At 38.2% G+C, this 17,213-nt stretch overlaps 1 protein-coding gene across 2 annotated transcripts in view; it reads left to right on the forward strand.

The window, feature by feature from the left end:
• The window catches only part of CPED1 (cadherin like and PC-esterase domain containing 1), a 268,463-nt gene that overhangs the window by 56,313 nt on the left and 194,937 nt on the right, over positions 1–17,213 (forward strand). For both annotated transcript variants that reach the window (XM_080818333.1, XM_080818334.1), the window contains 2 exons: positions 631–737; positions 6,905–6,980. In XM_080818333.1, coding sequence (XP_080674459.1) covers positions 631–737; positions 6,905–6,980 — 183 coding nt within the window. The remainder of the gene's footprint in view (positions 1–630; positions 738–6,904; positions 6,981–17,213) is intronic.

Here is a 17,213-nt window from a genome sequence, read left to right on the forward strand (position 1 = left end):
ATGTAGATAGCTGAAATATGATTTACTTTGGTCCATGTTATACTCTGTATTTTGAGCTTAACTCTGCTATCTATAACTAGACCACAAACTCCTTTCAGATAAAACCTGTTCTGTTTTGTTTTTTTAATTTTCACCAAATTTTATTTTCTGCTGACTACAACTTAGTCTTTGTAAGAAATCTTATAAAAGTGTATTTTTTTAAGATTTATAAAAAGTGATGGTGATACCAAAGCCTAGAAGAAAATATTTGGTGTTTTGACTTTTCATTATTTGATTTTGCAATCACCCCCTATTTTAAAAGACTTCCTAATCATCTTTCCTCCCAATCTCCAAATAAGACTTTGTAAATTTAAAAAATATGTGACTTAAAACATTTAATTTTTAGTCTTTTAAAGGAGTTTCATGACTTGCTTTACGTAAGTGAATTTTCCCTGATATGATACTAACTATAAAAATGTTTTTAAATTAGAAAAGTTGAAAATTTCAGTTACTTCAAATATTAACTTTTAAATATATTCAGAATCATTTTTATTGTGTTTTAGGATTTAAATAATAACATTATTAAATCTAAAAACAATGTCTTCAATCTGATAAAAAATCATTTGTTTTTCAATATTCTTCTGCTATTAGGTGATTTGGGCGCATGGGATCTGCTCATTTGCCTGTCTTCTAGGAAACCTGGTGGAAAACCTTGCATATCCAAAGAAGACGTATGCCATTTAGGTTTACATCAAAAGGTAAATATTCTTTTCAAAATGTTTACAGATTTTAACAGCCCTTTGGATATTAACACCAGCATTTCTTGGTCCATAGTATTTTTCAAATGTGAGAAAAGCATCAAAACTAGTAGCTGTTTCTCAGTAGTGAAATAGTATTGTAGTAACTACCCTGACTATTTGATATTTCTGCAATTGAAAATCTTGATATCTTCTTCCTCCTTGTAACTCTTGACTCCTGTGGCGCTTGGGCTGAGTACATGATTTTTTTTTTCCTTCTTATAAATTGTTGGCCTTTCCTTCTGTGTTTTCATAGCCTCCTTTCCTCTGCTCATACTTTACATGCCTGTGCTCCTCAACACCATTCCCAAGGTGGTTGATAATTCCCAAAAGTCACATCTAAAATTCAAGCATTTTCCCAGGCTTCAGGCTCATATGTATAACTGCCTGTTAAACATCACTTTCATATGACACAGACACCTCAGACTCAACATGAGGAAAACGAGCTCATATGCTCCCTGGGACATCACTCCTACTCTTTCATTCAGTGGCTCAGCAGGACTCCTGTTGGTCATCAGTGTCCTGTCACTTCCTAAGGTAGAAATCTGGCCTTCCCCTCTGATCCCTTCCTCTCTTTTGTCCTCTGCATTCTGTCAATTACCAGTACTAAGGACTTCAACTCCTAAATACTTCTCAAGTCTCTTATTTCTCAAATATCCATATTCACTACTTTTATTCTGACCAGGTTTATTGTAAAATCCTCCTTACTGCTTTTTTCTGAAGCAAATATGTCTTGCTCCTGAAATCCATCCTGCCTACAGTTATCAGGATGAAAAATTAAATGCTGAATGAACCTGGTTCTTCCTGCCCTTAAGTCTTGAATGGCTTCACATCAACTATAGGATAAAGTCTACAGTCTTGCCTGTGAGTATCTGTCAGCCTCCAAGCAGGAGACAAATGCAATACTTGAAAGGATTCAACTGAAGAGAAACTAATAAAGGAGCTATTTACTGAGATTTTGATAAAAGAAGAGAAACAAGATTAGAGAGAATCTAATAAAAAAAAAAAGAAAAAAAAAAGATAAGGGAAAAAAATGATTAGAGGCGCCAGGGACCAGAGTTCTTGTAAGATTTTACTACCCTTGGTCTAAAGAAGATTACATAGAAGGGGTGGTTAGCAAAACCTAGTGAAAGCTGGGGCCGAGAAAGAGGGATCACCGGAAAGGAACTATGAAGGAAGGGAATACAGCCATTTCCAAATCATAGCCCTGTGAAGAAGCAGCCAGGGAGATAAGTACTCTCTCCACCTCTCTCACCAGTCTCTTGCCAAGGCCTCCTATCAGTGCCACGCATCATTCTAAGTGCTCACATATTTATGTCCATTCTTTACATATGAAGAGATCAAAGCACAGAAAAATTAAGAGACTTGCCTAAGCCCTCATAGCTAATAAATAAAGCAACCAGAATTCAAACTCGGGCAGTTTGACTTCAAATTTTGTTTTCATGGCCACATCACCATACAATTTTTAAAAAATATTTAGGACTGTATTTACAGGCTTTGCTAATGAATACTCTTAAAGAATTCAAACGTTCTAAATGATACATATTAGATAACTGTCACTTTAGAACATGAATAATTTGAAGCTTTATGAACCATGACTTATTTATGTCAACATAAATATTCAGAACAGAAGCTGCTTCAGGTCCGTTGGGGATTCTTAGATGAACAAAGGAAGAGCCCCTGCTCAAATTAGGATTATTCATCACATCAGAGCTTTGGAATTTAAGAGTTTAATGAAAGCGATCAGAAGATTTGTTATGAAAAATGAGTGGCCCAGAGTCTCTCTAGTTAGTCAGAAGGAGAGGAACTTGATTTTAAAACTCTATGGATCCCCATGATGCTGGAAGTGAAGTGAGGTCCACTATTTGGGGTAACACTAAGTTTAGTAACTGGGGCTGTACTTCACCTTTAACAGAAAGGTTCTAATGTTTCAAGAACAGAGGCATTCATTTCTAGCTCTAAATGTTTGTAGGATTAGCAGTCCCTAAACCCAGGATGCTGTTTTTAGTCCTTGGAGCACTGAGAACTACTGAAATGTCTCTTAGTATAAAGCATTTGAGCACAATTTCAGGTGAATTTGATGGAATGATAATTGCATGGGAGAGACAAGGAGATAATGACCCTTCTTGTCGTTCGTTCTCTTCCTTGGGGATGATACTGAACAGCTTTTGGAGAACATCTGAATCTTGATAAAATAAACAATAGAACTGTGTACCAGTCTAATGAAGACGAGGAGTGGTCCCTTAAGATACAGTGTGAAATGTGTGTCACTCTCAGTATTCTTTTTTTTTTTTTAAGATTTTATTTATTTATTTGACAGATAGAGATCGCAAGTAGGCAGAGAGGCAGGCAGAGAGAGAGGAGGAAGCAGGCTCCCCGCTGAGCAGAGAGCCCGATGTGGGGCTCGATCCCAGAACCCTGGGATCATGACCTGAGCCGGAGGCAGAGGCCTTATCCCACTGAGCCACCCAGGTGCCCCAACTCTCAGTATTCTTGAGTGAGCCTTCCCAGCACCCCGCCCCCCGCAGTGCTTTCTTACACTTTACAAATAGTCCATATTCAAATGTCTACTCTCCTTAACAAGTTCATGGCATTACTGTAGTTTCAGTCTTAGTTTATAAGCACTTTCTAAATGTTGATAACTGATAGGCTGTTGTTCTTATGAATGAACTATGTCTCCAAATAAGAATGATTTTTTACTTTTGCTTCTGGTAATATGTAATAGGAACAATTTAAATGTAGATTACCCACAGATTAGGATTGTGGAAGGTATGTGGGGATTGAAATCTTACTAAATGTACATTTCCTTTCTCTCAGTTTGATCTCAGAAATATCCCAGAGCTCAAATATCATTATCATTTTCCTTATGCATTCTGATCCCTTCAAAGATACGAAAGGTTCTATGCCAAGAAGAACAGCAGTTTATATAAAACATACACATACGTAGATGTGTATGGAAAGCATTCAAGCCCAATACAAAAGCCTTATATATTGAAAATAATTATTTGGGTGATAATGATGTGTCAATGTAGATTCCTTAAGTGTAACAAAGGTACACTCTGGTGGGGTGGTTGTTTTTAGAGGAGGCTGTGCACGTGTAGAGGCAGTGGGTAGATGGGAAATCTCTGTACCTTCTGCTGAATTTTGCTGTGAACCTTAAAACTACCTGAAAGTAATAAAGCCTATTAAAAAATAATGTTAATGTTGCAATGTTGAGCTGGAGAAGCTTGTCGTATAAAAGTCAGCTATCCAAGTTAAAACTTCTTTGATGTTCCTTTCAGTAATGATGCAAATCTTATATATTTTATGATGTGCATAAACATAAAAGTAAAAAAAAAAAACAAGCACAAGGATATAGAAGAGCATTATTGGGTTTAACGATGAAAATACATGGAAAATATATGTAATATTGTTGATTTGCTTATAGCCAGATGATCCACAGCCCTTGAATATATTTCTTTGTGCCAAGTTATTCGGTTTAGCTGCTTAGTTTGGTGCTCTGTTACAGAGTAGAATGGAAATGGTATTTCTGGTGTCACGTGTCAACTTGGGTTATGTCATCTGTTGAAATTCTGTGAATTCCAAAGATGTGCTTTGGAGGAAGGAACAGAGGAAAGAGGTCATTGAGTGGGAGATGGAAACATGGAAGGCAGAAGCCTGAGGGCAGTTGCTTCCCTTGGCTTGGCTCTGCTTTCTCTTTTCTTGTCTTGTCTTTTTTTTTTTTTTTTTAAGATTTTATTTATTTATTTGACAGACAGAGATCACAAGTAGGAAGAGAGGCAGCAGAGAGGGGGGTGGGGAAGCAGGTTCCCTGCTGAGCAGAGAGCCCTAGGGGGGGCTCGATCCCAGGACCCTGGGATCATGACCTGAACTGAAGGCAGAGGCTTAACCCACTGAGCCACCCAGGTGCCCCTTGGCTCTGCTTTCTTGAAGCAAATGCTGTGTCGATCCTGAGTCAGTTTATTCTTCTACCTCAGGTCTCACACAGACAGCCGCCTCTTTGATGAGACAGAGCGACCTACACTTCTGTCTGAAATCTCGCAAGCTGTGCTATCTTTGCAGCATCTATACAAAGTCTTCTGTCCCATTAGTTCAGTTATGGGCATCCCTTTGACCAGGACTCTTGTATTCCTTTCAGTGTGTGTAGCATGGGACAGCACATCACAGATGCTCTTAGCGTCTGCTGTAGCAGCACCTTTGCCCTGAGCTCTTCAGAAAGAGGGAGAAAGTCTTAAACTGGACCCTATCAAACACATAGCCTTTAGTGATACTTACCTAATATGCTACTTTTCTTTCTGGGTCCTTCCATGAAAGTTTCTATGTAGTCATTAGCAACTGATTTGGCTGATGTGGGGGGAAATGGTTCAGGTTTATTGACTTTTAAAGTTTTTGCCTATGTAATTTAGAAAGATTCTTTGTGTATTATCTTTTAAAAAAGAACAACTTTTATTATACTTTCTCCATATTTTTGCAGCATTCTATCTCTTTCTTCCAGCCTTTCTTAGGAAGTCTGAATTGTAAACTTAAGTATTTTCTGAAAACTATTCTTCGTTTTCTACTTTTAGTCTCTGAACTTTCTCATTTTTGAATCTGAGAAATGTAGACTTCCCTAACATCTACAGTATTCTGTACTTACAGCCTTTGCACTCCCAGTGCAGGAAGAATGACTGGTATCTTTGGAGACTCTCAAACTTGGGGAGTTAACAAGGTTGCTCACACAGATTCACGAGAACAGGTTCAGCGGAAGCCCCGGCTTCATTCATACACAGCGTGGGCTGAAGTTTGCTGTTTGCTGACTAAATGAATAGAGTTAACAAGATGGCAAGGGTTAGCAAATGTTTAATCAATGCACTGTTTCAGAGCACTCTAAAGTGAATCATATTGTAAAAACTACAACTGATGATTGAATTACCAAATTGATCAAAACCTTAATGAGGCAACAGAATTCGGAGACCAAAAGCTATAAGAGACAAAACAAAGTGATGTGCTCAAGTATGATTCTGTTACATGTCGGAAGAGGGCCTAAAACCAGTGTTTCCGGTTCTCTTTTCAACCGCAGCTGAGCTCTTTTTTTTTTTTTTTAAAGATTTTATTAATTTATTTATTTGAGAGAGAGAGAGAGAGAGAGAATGAGAGAGCATGAGCTGCGATGGGGGGTGGGGGGATGGGGGCCCAGACAGGGCCAGAGTGAGAAGCAGACTCCCTGCTGCAGATCATGACCTGGGTCAAAGGCAGTTGTTCAACCAACTGAACCACCTAGGCACCACTGTCTCGTGAAGAGGACGCAGTGGGGAAACTACCATACTTGATAAGTTTAGAGGGAATTAATTTGAAAGTAATCAATAATTTCTCAGAAGTGAGTCTGATTTTCAAGCTAAATCACCTTGATCTCTTTCTGTTAGTTTTAACGAGGCTTTGAGACATTCTTTTGGGAATTTGGTTGATAATAGCTAGATAATCAGTCTGTAAATTCAGAAATGAAGAAAATTTAGCTTTAGTGTCTTTTCTTTGTAAGATAAAATATATATTTGAATTTATGATAATGTCTGTGAAGCCTTCTAAGAACAAATTTTTGTTAGAAGACAGTTTCGCAGTGACTGGACTTTATAGCCAGAAGCAATAACGCCCTTCAATGTGAAGTAAAGTGTATATATTAAAGTTTGAAACACGAATAGCACTGAATTTCCACTAAATGTCTGTGATTCAAATCACTGAGTGCCTTTGGAACTTCAGAGTTTCGTTGGTTTTGGAGTATGTTTAGATATCCCAAAATTTTCTGTCAAAACATAGTTGGCAACTGTCAAGTTATTTGTGTTACTGTATTTGCCATAAGGACATAAGTATTTCCTTTTAGTTTTAGCACATATCGTGGCTGTGAAATATATCAAGGTTTTCCGAAGTATTCCCAAATATTTTAAAATTTTCTGAGCGTAAGTTTTTTTTTTTTTTAAATATTATCAAATATACCACTTTATTATCCTGGATTTGAATGTTGACTTGCAGAGATTTGAAGGTAGGGTGTAGAAAGGTAGAGGAGAGTTCACAACTCTACCCTGTGGGTTTTTGCATTTCCTTTGCTTTAGCATTTATGAATGCCCAACTCACTAGAACCTTTTCATTCCTTTCAGGTAAACATATTACCAGATATACAGCATCAGCTTTGCAGAAAAGAAGGATTATGTCAAATAATTAGAAGATTTCCAGGTAATCTCTAGTTTGCTTCCTTATGCATAAACATGTGAGATATGTAGGCTCCTTCAGCAGATACTGAATAATGAGATCTTAGATTCTCATATTTAGCTCCTCTGTCTATCATTCCACTATCACAAATCTTCCAGAATCCACAAGGTTCTGCCCATGGGGAGATCCTGATAAAAAGGAATACAAACGTAACTTTGATATTCTTTCTTTTAGTTTTGCCTTCTAACTTTCTAGGTGAATATTCCTTTCTTCTCTTATGTTTGTCTTAAAAATAATTGCTGTTTTATTTTAAAAGAAATTATTATAATTATTGAAATACCTCTTAATTATATAAAACAAGGTTTTAAAAAATTATTTCATCATCATTAAGTAATTCTTATCTTAAGAAATTTGTTTCTGCTTTTTGAAATTCCCTCAATTTGTGTGTTTCCGACAGGATACAGAATGAGTAAATTCCATGTCTTGACAGCATTAGAAATTTGGGACAAAAATTACCATCTCATTTTCTCATAGTTTCCCAAGGTAGGGGGGAAAATTCAGATGGCCTGTAAGTCTTCATAGATCAAATTATAGCTTATTTTAAAACCCATGTGTGAAAGGGTTCCTCAAATTTCTTGCTTAAAATCCATTTAGTGTTAAACAGCTTATGCCCCTAGAAAGTATTTCACTATATAATTACAGTTTGGGTCTGCAGAGCTTCAATTCTATTTTTAAAAATTTAGTTTGTGTCCTAGTGGGATCAGAAACCTCATATCCCATGGGGTTTTCCATGGAGTTTCTGCTTCCACACAAAACATACAGCACATTGGTATATCCCGTCATAAAGACTACAGTCTTCTACTATCATTTCTCAAGGATTAAAATAAAGTGAAAATGAATCAACTCAACTTTAAATTTAAGGTAGTCATCTAAAAACAAAAAAACATTTGTTTTTATAAAAAAAAAACTTGTTTTTATAGTTATTGTTTTTCTATGGCAAGTGTAACTGACTCCATAATCTCTAAATTTTGTTTCATTTGTTTCTGTAAACTTCCAGCTGGGCAGTTTTTTTCATTTTATATTTTAAAAAAATGTTTTTGTGAGATGCAAGTAAAATAATTATTTCCATTAATATATTCTTAGTCAGTATCTAGGGATTCTTTATCTTAGGTAATTTGAAGGAAAAATTTTGTTTCCATTTTGAACAGGGCCAGCATATTTTTAAAGTATGTTCTTCTTTGTTGCTACTTACATTTCAAAATGATTGATTCAAAACATTAAGTTTCTGGGGCACCTGGGTGGCTCAGTCAGTTAAACATCTGCCTTCAGCTCAGGTCATGATCCCAGGGTCCTGGGATAGAGCCTTGTATTCTGGCTCCCTGCTTGGCGGGGAGCCTGCTTCTCCTTCTCTCACTCCCCCTGCTTGTGTTCCCTCTCTCACTGTGTCTCTCTCTGTCAAATAAATAAATAAAATCTTAAAAAAAAATCTTTAGCTTTGACTTAGCAGAACATGTAGAATCACAGGAATAAAAGCTCATTTATACCCAGAAATGGGTTACCACTTTAAAAAAATTCCCCAAACAACTCTTACATAAGTTCATATTTTAGATTTTGCTTCTCTGCCATTAAGAAACTTTTAACTGTCTTCTTTGGCTTTAAATATCATTTTTTCCTCAAGAACATCTATAGGTTCTAGAACATAATGTAGTCCTTCTCCACTCTGTCTAGTGTTTTAATTTTCTATTTAGCTCTGTGACTAACAGGATAATTTCATGGAATATATAGGCTTTTAAATAAAATTATTTCTCCTATCATGTTATCTAAATATTATCAAAGATAATTTTCTTCTATGTTTACCTTTAGAGGACAGCATATAAGGCCCCAGCATTATTTTCTGATAAACTTTGTATAGAGTATTTTCCTGTAGATGTTGCTACAAATAGGTACTATGTGATATAAACTCAGTATTCACAATATTAGAAACATTCTATTTGTTGTGACTAATGAATATTGAATATTGAATACAGATTAGATAGCAACATGTTAGTACCTAAATATATACTACTATTAAAGAGGTAAGATAGTAAAACCAAGCAAAACTACTTTATAATTGAGCCATTTTATTTAAAGCCAAAATGGCCTGTGCCAATTTAGGCTGTGTTTCATTTGGAGGTAGACAAGACCCAAGTTTTTGAAACCAGAGATTTACCTCTGCTACCTATTAACTCTGTGATTCAGAGGTGGTTGGTTTTTTTGTTTGCTTTTTTAAACTATAAAGTGAGGCTAAGGAAACCCATTTCATAAGTTTAATTTTAAAAACATAATGGATCATGTGTGTGTGTGTGTGTGTGTGTGTGTGTGATTGGATTTAAAGAATAAAGCATATTATATATTATACCTAACACATCGTGCTTCAACCATGGTAAAAGGATCATCCTAGATTCAAAAAATGAAGCAACAGACCTCACAGTATTTAATATTTTTTCTCTTCATATGATTGATTATCACTATGATTTTATGTTTCGGGCAAAACCTGTGAAGGATTTGAGATTTCACCCTATTCCCAAGCTTAAAAGTCTGCCTGCCACTGTTTCCTAGGGCATGGGCAGAAGACATGAGACTCCCGGGTCAGAGACAAACAACTCTATTATTTACAGCAATAGCAGTAGGCAGACTACTAGCATTTGCACTGGTTCACTGAATCCCAGTTCCCACAGGGTGACGTGAAGCAGGCGAGGTGACACTTGTATACTTAGTGGTTTGCGTTTCAGTGGAGGAGCTCTGAGTTTAGGGAGTTAGGATGTTTTATAATGGGCAGTGAGCATGCCTGCCCTTTGCTCCAGAGAGAGACATTATTTTTGTTATACTAGACAAAACCTTCTCTTTGCTCCAGAGCGAGACACCATCTCTATTTTTCAAGGATATCTGCTATATAAATATCTTTGAAAAGAGAGTTCAGGACAAAGATTGTCTGTGCCTCTGTTCGCAAAATGTCCAGGAATGTGAAAGACGCATGGAGAAGTGTCTTCCAACAGTTTCAGAGAAGAATACCTGACAAGTTCTAGCTCTGAAGCTTAATCAGTGTATGATAATTCTGAGCAAGATTTAAAGCCTAGTGGTGCTTCAGTTTCCTTGTCTATCAAAATGCAGCATTTGGCAAGGATTAATAATGTTGAGATTCCATGATTCTACTGTGCCTTTTTTTCATGCAGACATGCTGTCCCAGACTTTACCTTAAGCAGTAGGTGGAGACAGCAGTGCCAAGAGAGGAGGGCGGATCATACTGGTAAATGTGGTTGGGACTGTGGGTGTGTAACAGGACAGAGTTTGGGCCAGAGGTAGAGAAGTGTTTGAAGACAGCAGGTGAGATTAACACCGTCTGTTCTGTTCCATCACCAAACTGAATGTACCTGCCATTAGACTTGTGACTCACTTTGAAAGGCACAAATCCATGGAATTTTTACTGGCTAGCACAGAGATGTATTGTTACCTTGCCATTTAATGCTTTGCCTTTTTTGGGGGGGAAAAAAAAGTTTCATAATTTTAGTCGGCCCAAACTCTGGCTAAGGGTTTTTGTTGCTTTTTAGTAAGTTTGTTTTTTAGGTAAAAAAGGATTTCAGGGCACCTGGGTGGCTCAGTGGTTAAGCCTCTGCCTTCAACTCAGGTCATGATCTCAGGATCCTGGGATCCAGCCCCGCGTGGAGCTCTCTGCTCAGTGGGGAGCCTGCTTCCCCACCCCCCTCTGCCTACCTCTCTGCCTACTTGTGACCCCTCTCTCTGTCAAATAAATAAATAAAATTTTTTAAAAAATGTCTTTCCCATATTTAAATGAGATATAAATACAAAACAAGACAACAGAAAATGTTTTTACTTGGGTTGTGAGTTGTTTTTTTTCTTTTTTATGCAGTATCATCATCCAACAGGCTCTGGTTAGAAGTGTGCCAAATTTGGGGGCATTACTCATTCTTTCCAGTAGTTTTATCTTAGCTCTCAGCATTGGCTTTCACGTGAAGCTTGAAATGTTCCCAGACTTGATGCAAAGGTAGCATTTTGAACACTTTAGACTCTGTGTCCTCATTTTAATAATAACATGTGGGTACATGAAGAAAAAGGAAAACAATAAAAAAAAATTTGTTGTATCTAAAGATAACTGGGCTTTAAAAAAATTACAGATGTTTACTGCCAAGTATAAAACACATCTTTTCAATAACATAATTGAAATTATTTTTAAGTATTGATCAGTAAGTTATTTATCTCATATGGCACTGATGATTATTTTTAATATTCCAAGTCTAAAAATTCCTGTTTGTCATATGATGTCAGCAAAATATTGTCAGGGAATTGGGTAGCTTAGCTTGGATTTAAACAAAGTGACATGGGAAATTGTCGATGCCTAATACCATTTGAGAATTTTTGTTGCTTTCATTTTTTTCCCTCCCCTCTGCTATAACTTGGAGGAATATTCTCCTACAGACAAGTCTATAAGAAATGGGAACATTTCCATTGTTAAGGACTGGGGACTTGTCTCTACAAGGCAATCAGGCAAACTTTCAGAGAAGGCCAGCTTGCTTGTTCTTTGTCCTCTCAAATACAAAATCCCTTCTCTGTGTCTCCTGTGTGTTCCTTCATGTTTCTGTCTTTCCAAAGACTTCCACCTCCTGTCCCATACATGATTATATCCTTTATGCAAAACATTCTTTCCCCAAGGAAAGCTCATCTCTTTAGTATGACTGACTTCAGCTAGGTGATAGCAGAAAGTAAGCTGATGGAACTAATTCAGACTAAATTACACCCTTACCCCAGTCATAAGCCTCTTAGATGTATTTGCATTTTTATAAAAGAAGCTTGCAAACCCAATGAATTTCTAATTGGTAGAATTTCTGGAAGTGCATTCAAATTCCCATTCAATTCATCAGCAAGCTTTCCACTTCCAAAGCTACTTGGATCCATCTATCTACTTTCTCTGTCTCTACCATGAGCAGTTTAGTTCAAGACAACATTCTCTCATACCCTCCCCCCTTCTTTTCTTGCCTGGAAAAATCCACTCCATTACTGAGACTCCAGCCAGAGTTATCTTTCCCCCATCCCTTTCATAAATAAAGCAATTTTATTAGACCTCCTTATAGCAGTCTGCCTAGGGAGGTCCAGCTCTCTCATGACTTGACCCAAAGTTAGATTCTAGAACAGAATGTTGTCAGGGATCTGGGAAGTGACTTGAATAAATTCATATCAAATTCGGAAGCTTGAGAGGTCAGATAACCTACACATTTTCAGATTTGGCCTGACATCAAAGTTATAGACTCTTTAACATAAGCCATTTGGTCTTCAAGAAGAGAAGAGGAGGTGAAGACGTGGGAAAGTACAAGGCGGTACCACATGGCATCACCCAGATGCACCTCAGCAACGTTGCAGTGTGAGAAACTTAGGGAAAATGCCCCCATGTTTCTCATCCCTGTAAAACTCAGTTACCACTGAGATCCAGATCCCACTCAGTGGTCCTTCTTCTCCCACCTCCTGATCCCTGTACTTCTCGAAGCTCCTTCCCCTCAGCATTTTCCTAAACACTTGTTAACTCCAGTTTCCATTTTCCCCACAAAACCAGTAGTTTTACTAACCCCTGAGAACAATGACGCTGGGTTTTCTGTTAAAACCTTAATCTCTGCAGTGGGAAGGGATCATCAGCATCTCTTTGCTACTTCTTCTCACTGTCATCTACCGACATCCCGACCGTTCAAGATATTCCATAAGGAAATTGTCACCCACGTTCATTTCTTCCTTTCTGCTTCAAATCTGCTATCAATCCTGTCAGTTTTGATGCCCATACTAATGACCTTACGTCCTCCTAACCTCACAGCTCTTTGATGTCATCAAATCCATGACCTCAAATTTTTTTTTTAAGATTTTATTTATTTATTTGACAGAGAGAGAGAGACACACAGAGAGAGAGAGAGAGAGGGAACACAGGCAGGGGGAGTGAGAGAGGGAGAAGCACGTTTCCCACTGAGCAGACGGCCCAATGTGGGGCTCGACCTGAGCTATAGGCAGACACTTAATGACTGAGCCACTCAGGTGCCCCCATGACCTTCATTTCTCATTCAGCTTCAGTGTCCAACTTTGGTAGCCTTGCTTGGTACCTTTCACCACACAGCACTGCCCCATCTTTGAAAGCTTACTAATTCATGACTTCATAATCAGCCTTTCTGGCATTTTCACTTCTTCAATGCCAGAAGCTGGAACCTCAAATGACACATTTAGTGCTCTTAATTCTGCTACTTTCTCTGTCAGCCATTTTTGGTCATAATTCCTTCTTACCAAGCACGGACCACTTAGTCTGCCACTTGAAATATTTCCCTGCAAGCACTTGGCAACATTTGTATTTTTGTTCCACACCAGCCCTTAAGCCACCAATTATAGAAAAATCCTACAACCTGACTTTGCTGCTTCTGTGCAACAGACACCGGAGGAAATCACACGAGTTTGCTGGTTTTTTGTTTTTGTGTTTTTATCCTGAGGATGTCTTCCTCACTTGCTAAAATGGAAAGAAAAATCATACTACTCTGCAGTTGTCAGCTCAACCATCACCACCACCACAGCTGGCTCATGGCCCCTTGAAGCAGCCTGTCCTAATTTCTAAAATACTTATGAGGACACAAACAAAAAAATTGAAGAACTGTGCCTAGAACTTGCATTATAGATGTAAGAGGAACGTCCATACCTCCTAAGGCTGATGGAAGTAAACTGTAGTTCTTACTGCTCTGTTCAATTCTCTGTAGATAGATAAAATCCTCTCCTCCTTGGTCAGGGTATATTTCAAAAGAAAAGCCAGCAGAATGTGCTGATGCTGTGGATGGGGTTTGTAAAAGAATGTTTGCTGCAGTTTTGGCCAGCCATCATTTGGGCTAAACAAGTTAGATACCAGGCATGGAGTCTAATCTGTCATTCAGCTGTAGGTCCCCTAAAAGTCAAGTAGCAAGACAAGGACGCATTCCTTCCAAATTGAGCATCTTGTTTTTTAAAATAAAGAAAGTATAAAGAGGAAAATAAATATCCTAAATTCACCAACCCAGAAATAATAACTGGGAACATTTTTGTGTATTTTGTTACTAAAGAGTACTTTCCAAGTGAAGTCAATTTTTGGAGATTGACACTTTCTTTCCTCTGTGTTCCCGTTGTACCACGTGACAACCTCCATTATAGCCAAGTCACATGGTATCTTAGCTGTATTTGTATGTGTTTGTTTTCCCACAAGGACTGAGTCTCCCTGAGGGCAGGACATTTTTTCACTTCTCAAGTTCAGTGTGTGGTCGTCGTTCCTGGTATATAATAGGCCAGAGAGGATATTAATGGAGGGGATCAGGGATGTGGAAGGAGAGCCCTACCCAGCATCAGAGGGTCTTGGCAAAGCTTGGATGGATTCATCTGTTTACCAGTTATAAGCTCAATGTTGAGTTGAGACTTTGAGGCAAAGGACAGGGGCTGGCAAATTTGAAAATACCGTCGCATTCCTCCAAGATAGAATTACCCATTTTAAGTAAGAAGATATTTGCACTTACAACAGTACGACAGAACTGTTATACTATTACGTATATGCAAGGCAGAAAGATACCAATAATATACATAAGGTAGTTTCAAGTTCCAGGTGATTACCACTGCAGCCAAAATACTCATGACCTTAGCGCTTTCTAAAAGGACAAGCTTAACACTTTCTCTCACAGTCGATTGTTCATTCATGCAGGCCGGACATGGACTTGTACTTCTCTTAGGTAGGCTCCTATTTTTGTACCATTTCAACTCAAAGGTCTTTAAATATTTGTTCACCATTTCTTTAGAGGAGAAGTTAAGTGCTAACTGCCAGGAGGATGGAGTAGGAAGATAGTAATGAAGATTTTCTCTCTTTCCTACCCCATACTGTTTTAGTACTTCTTATAGATTTAACTCGCTGGACAGTTTTCTTCATCTTAATGGTTCTACATTCAGAGCAGAGGAAATCCAATACTTCTTGATGACTATTGTGTTTCAGCACTTTTTCTCTGTGGATCCTGTGAAAGCCAGGGTGTCTGAGATATGGCCAGAAAACCTAAATCAGAAAGAAAGAGCATTGATCTAGATTGCAGTGAATGTTACGTGGGTTATTTTTCTTTGTTGAACTCTAAACCTTGGGGGAAAAAAAAATCTCAGAAACTCTAACGAAGAAATGGAACTGCTTTGATCGATAATGTGTGGGACCCTACTCTCTTCATCCTTTCCTCTGTTCTTGTTTCTTCATCCTCTTGGGAGCCCCTAGAAGCAACTTCCTGACACCTGCCTGACCCCAGAGAGAGTTCTGCCTGGGAATCATGACTTTAGATAAGGAACTTTAGAATAGAGAGAGTTAATAGCAGTCAGTGGGGGCAGAAAATATGGTTGTGATTCTGTTTGTCCAAGTATGAAAGTGAGAAATGTTCTTCTCTTTCCTTCTTGTATCCTATTCAGGTTTTTGGCCACCTATGAGAGGGAAGTTAATGAAAACAGAAGTAAAATTTTTAGAATGATCAAACATGAATTTTTAAAATTCCTTTTACCTTTCCCTTTCATTAGAACTTTATGACATTGGTAAGATACATTCATTATGAAAAGATTAGAAAACAGAGATAAACAAAAGAGGAAAAATGTAAATGGAGTACAATACATAATTTTTCATACCTTCCCTATTAATACATAATTTTTACATAGTAGAGTAACAGACACTTCAAATGTGAACAAATTACAGCATATTCATCAGTGGAAAACTATGAAGACATTAAAAATGATGGAAATCTACATTTATTGTCACAGAAAAATGTTTATATTGTTGAGTTAAAAGTAAAAGAAAGAAAAAAAATTAAAAAAAAATAAAAGAAAGAAGAGTAATCCCTTTACATGCTGTACATCATCTACTTTATAAGTTTTGCCTCTGTATACCATTGCCATCTGTAAAATGTATATTAACAATGTTTTCTCTTAAATACATTCTTACATATAAACATACATATATTAATTCATTCAGTGCTCACAGCGTCTCCATAAAGGAGATACTGTTATTTCTCTTTTACTCCAAGGTAGAGAAATTAGGTACATTTCCCAGGATCTCACATCTAACAAGTGGTATATGCACACAGGCACAATGAGTACGGAGCCTGGTTTCTTAAGACCTCACTCTGGCCGGCTCCTCAGCGTGGTTTTCAAGCCCCCCAAGGGCTGAGGCAGTCTACCTTCCTGCCAGGCCTCCCCTTATTCCCTCAACCTAACTCTGCTCAAGCCAGTCTCCTCCTTCTGCTGTCCCTTCAACAGCCCACTTAACTGTCCTCTCCTCTTCCTGCCTTTGTCCAAAAGACCTCCTTTGAACTTGATCATCTCTTTTAAAGACCTTCCAACCCCCCACCCCCACAATACAGTCACATTCCAAGGCACTAGGGCTTGGGACTTCAACATATGAATTTCGAGGGGACGTAGTTCAACTCCTAACAGCCAGAGATGGGTGGAGGAGGCAAGGAGCTGTGACTGGCCGTTACACTGGATCCATATGGAGAGAGGAGAACAGACCCCCAAGGGAAGAAAGAGATATTGGACAGGCAAAAACAGCTTGACTGGTTATGATAAAGCCCACTGGATTCTTTACGCAGAACCACCCATGCCCCTGCCCCCACCGCAAATCATTTTGAAGTGAGAGAATAGTTACCTTCTCTTCAGCACCCAGAACTGGATCCTGTCCACTGGGCGCCCAAGTGCCCTTCTGCTGGCTGTATGTGGCTTTGTCTTTCTGCACCCTGCTTCGTTCCTACTTTCTGCCGCAAAGCCCAGTTCTCACATGTTCTCAGACCTTGTCTCTGCTCTCCAGAGCCAGCTGATTTAATAAATTAATTAGTGCTGCTCTGCTTTCCTGTCTCAAATGCACTGCTTTTCCCCCCCAGACATACTTCAGCCCAAATGAATAATTCCATTGGTAAGAATTTTAGACACCGTTGCAGACTAGTCAGAACCTCATGGAAACTGCCGAATCATGCAAATGCGGCACTCACCTACACAGTCTGACCCAACCATAAAATTCACTGCGCTGCCTGTGAGACCTCAATCTCTTGAGTTAACTAATCACAGCCAAAATCAAGTGGAGGTTTTTTTGGGAAACTGATAGCAGAGCCTTGCTCCATTTCCTTGAACGTGGGGGAAATTATCTGCTGTTTAGTATATAGTATGTTGGTTGGAAACTACAGATTTCTTTCTTCCACTCAGCATTTCTTA

This window comes from Martes martes (genome assembly GCF_963455335.1).
Source record: "Martes martes genome assembly, chromosome: 11".
NCBI classification, from domain to species: Eukaryota; Metazoa; Chordata; class Mammalia; order Carnivora; family Mustelidae; genus Martes; species Martes martes.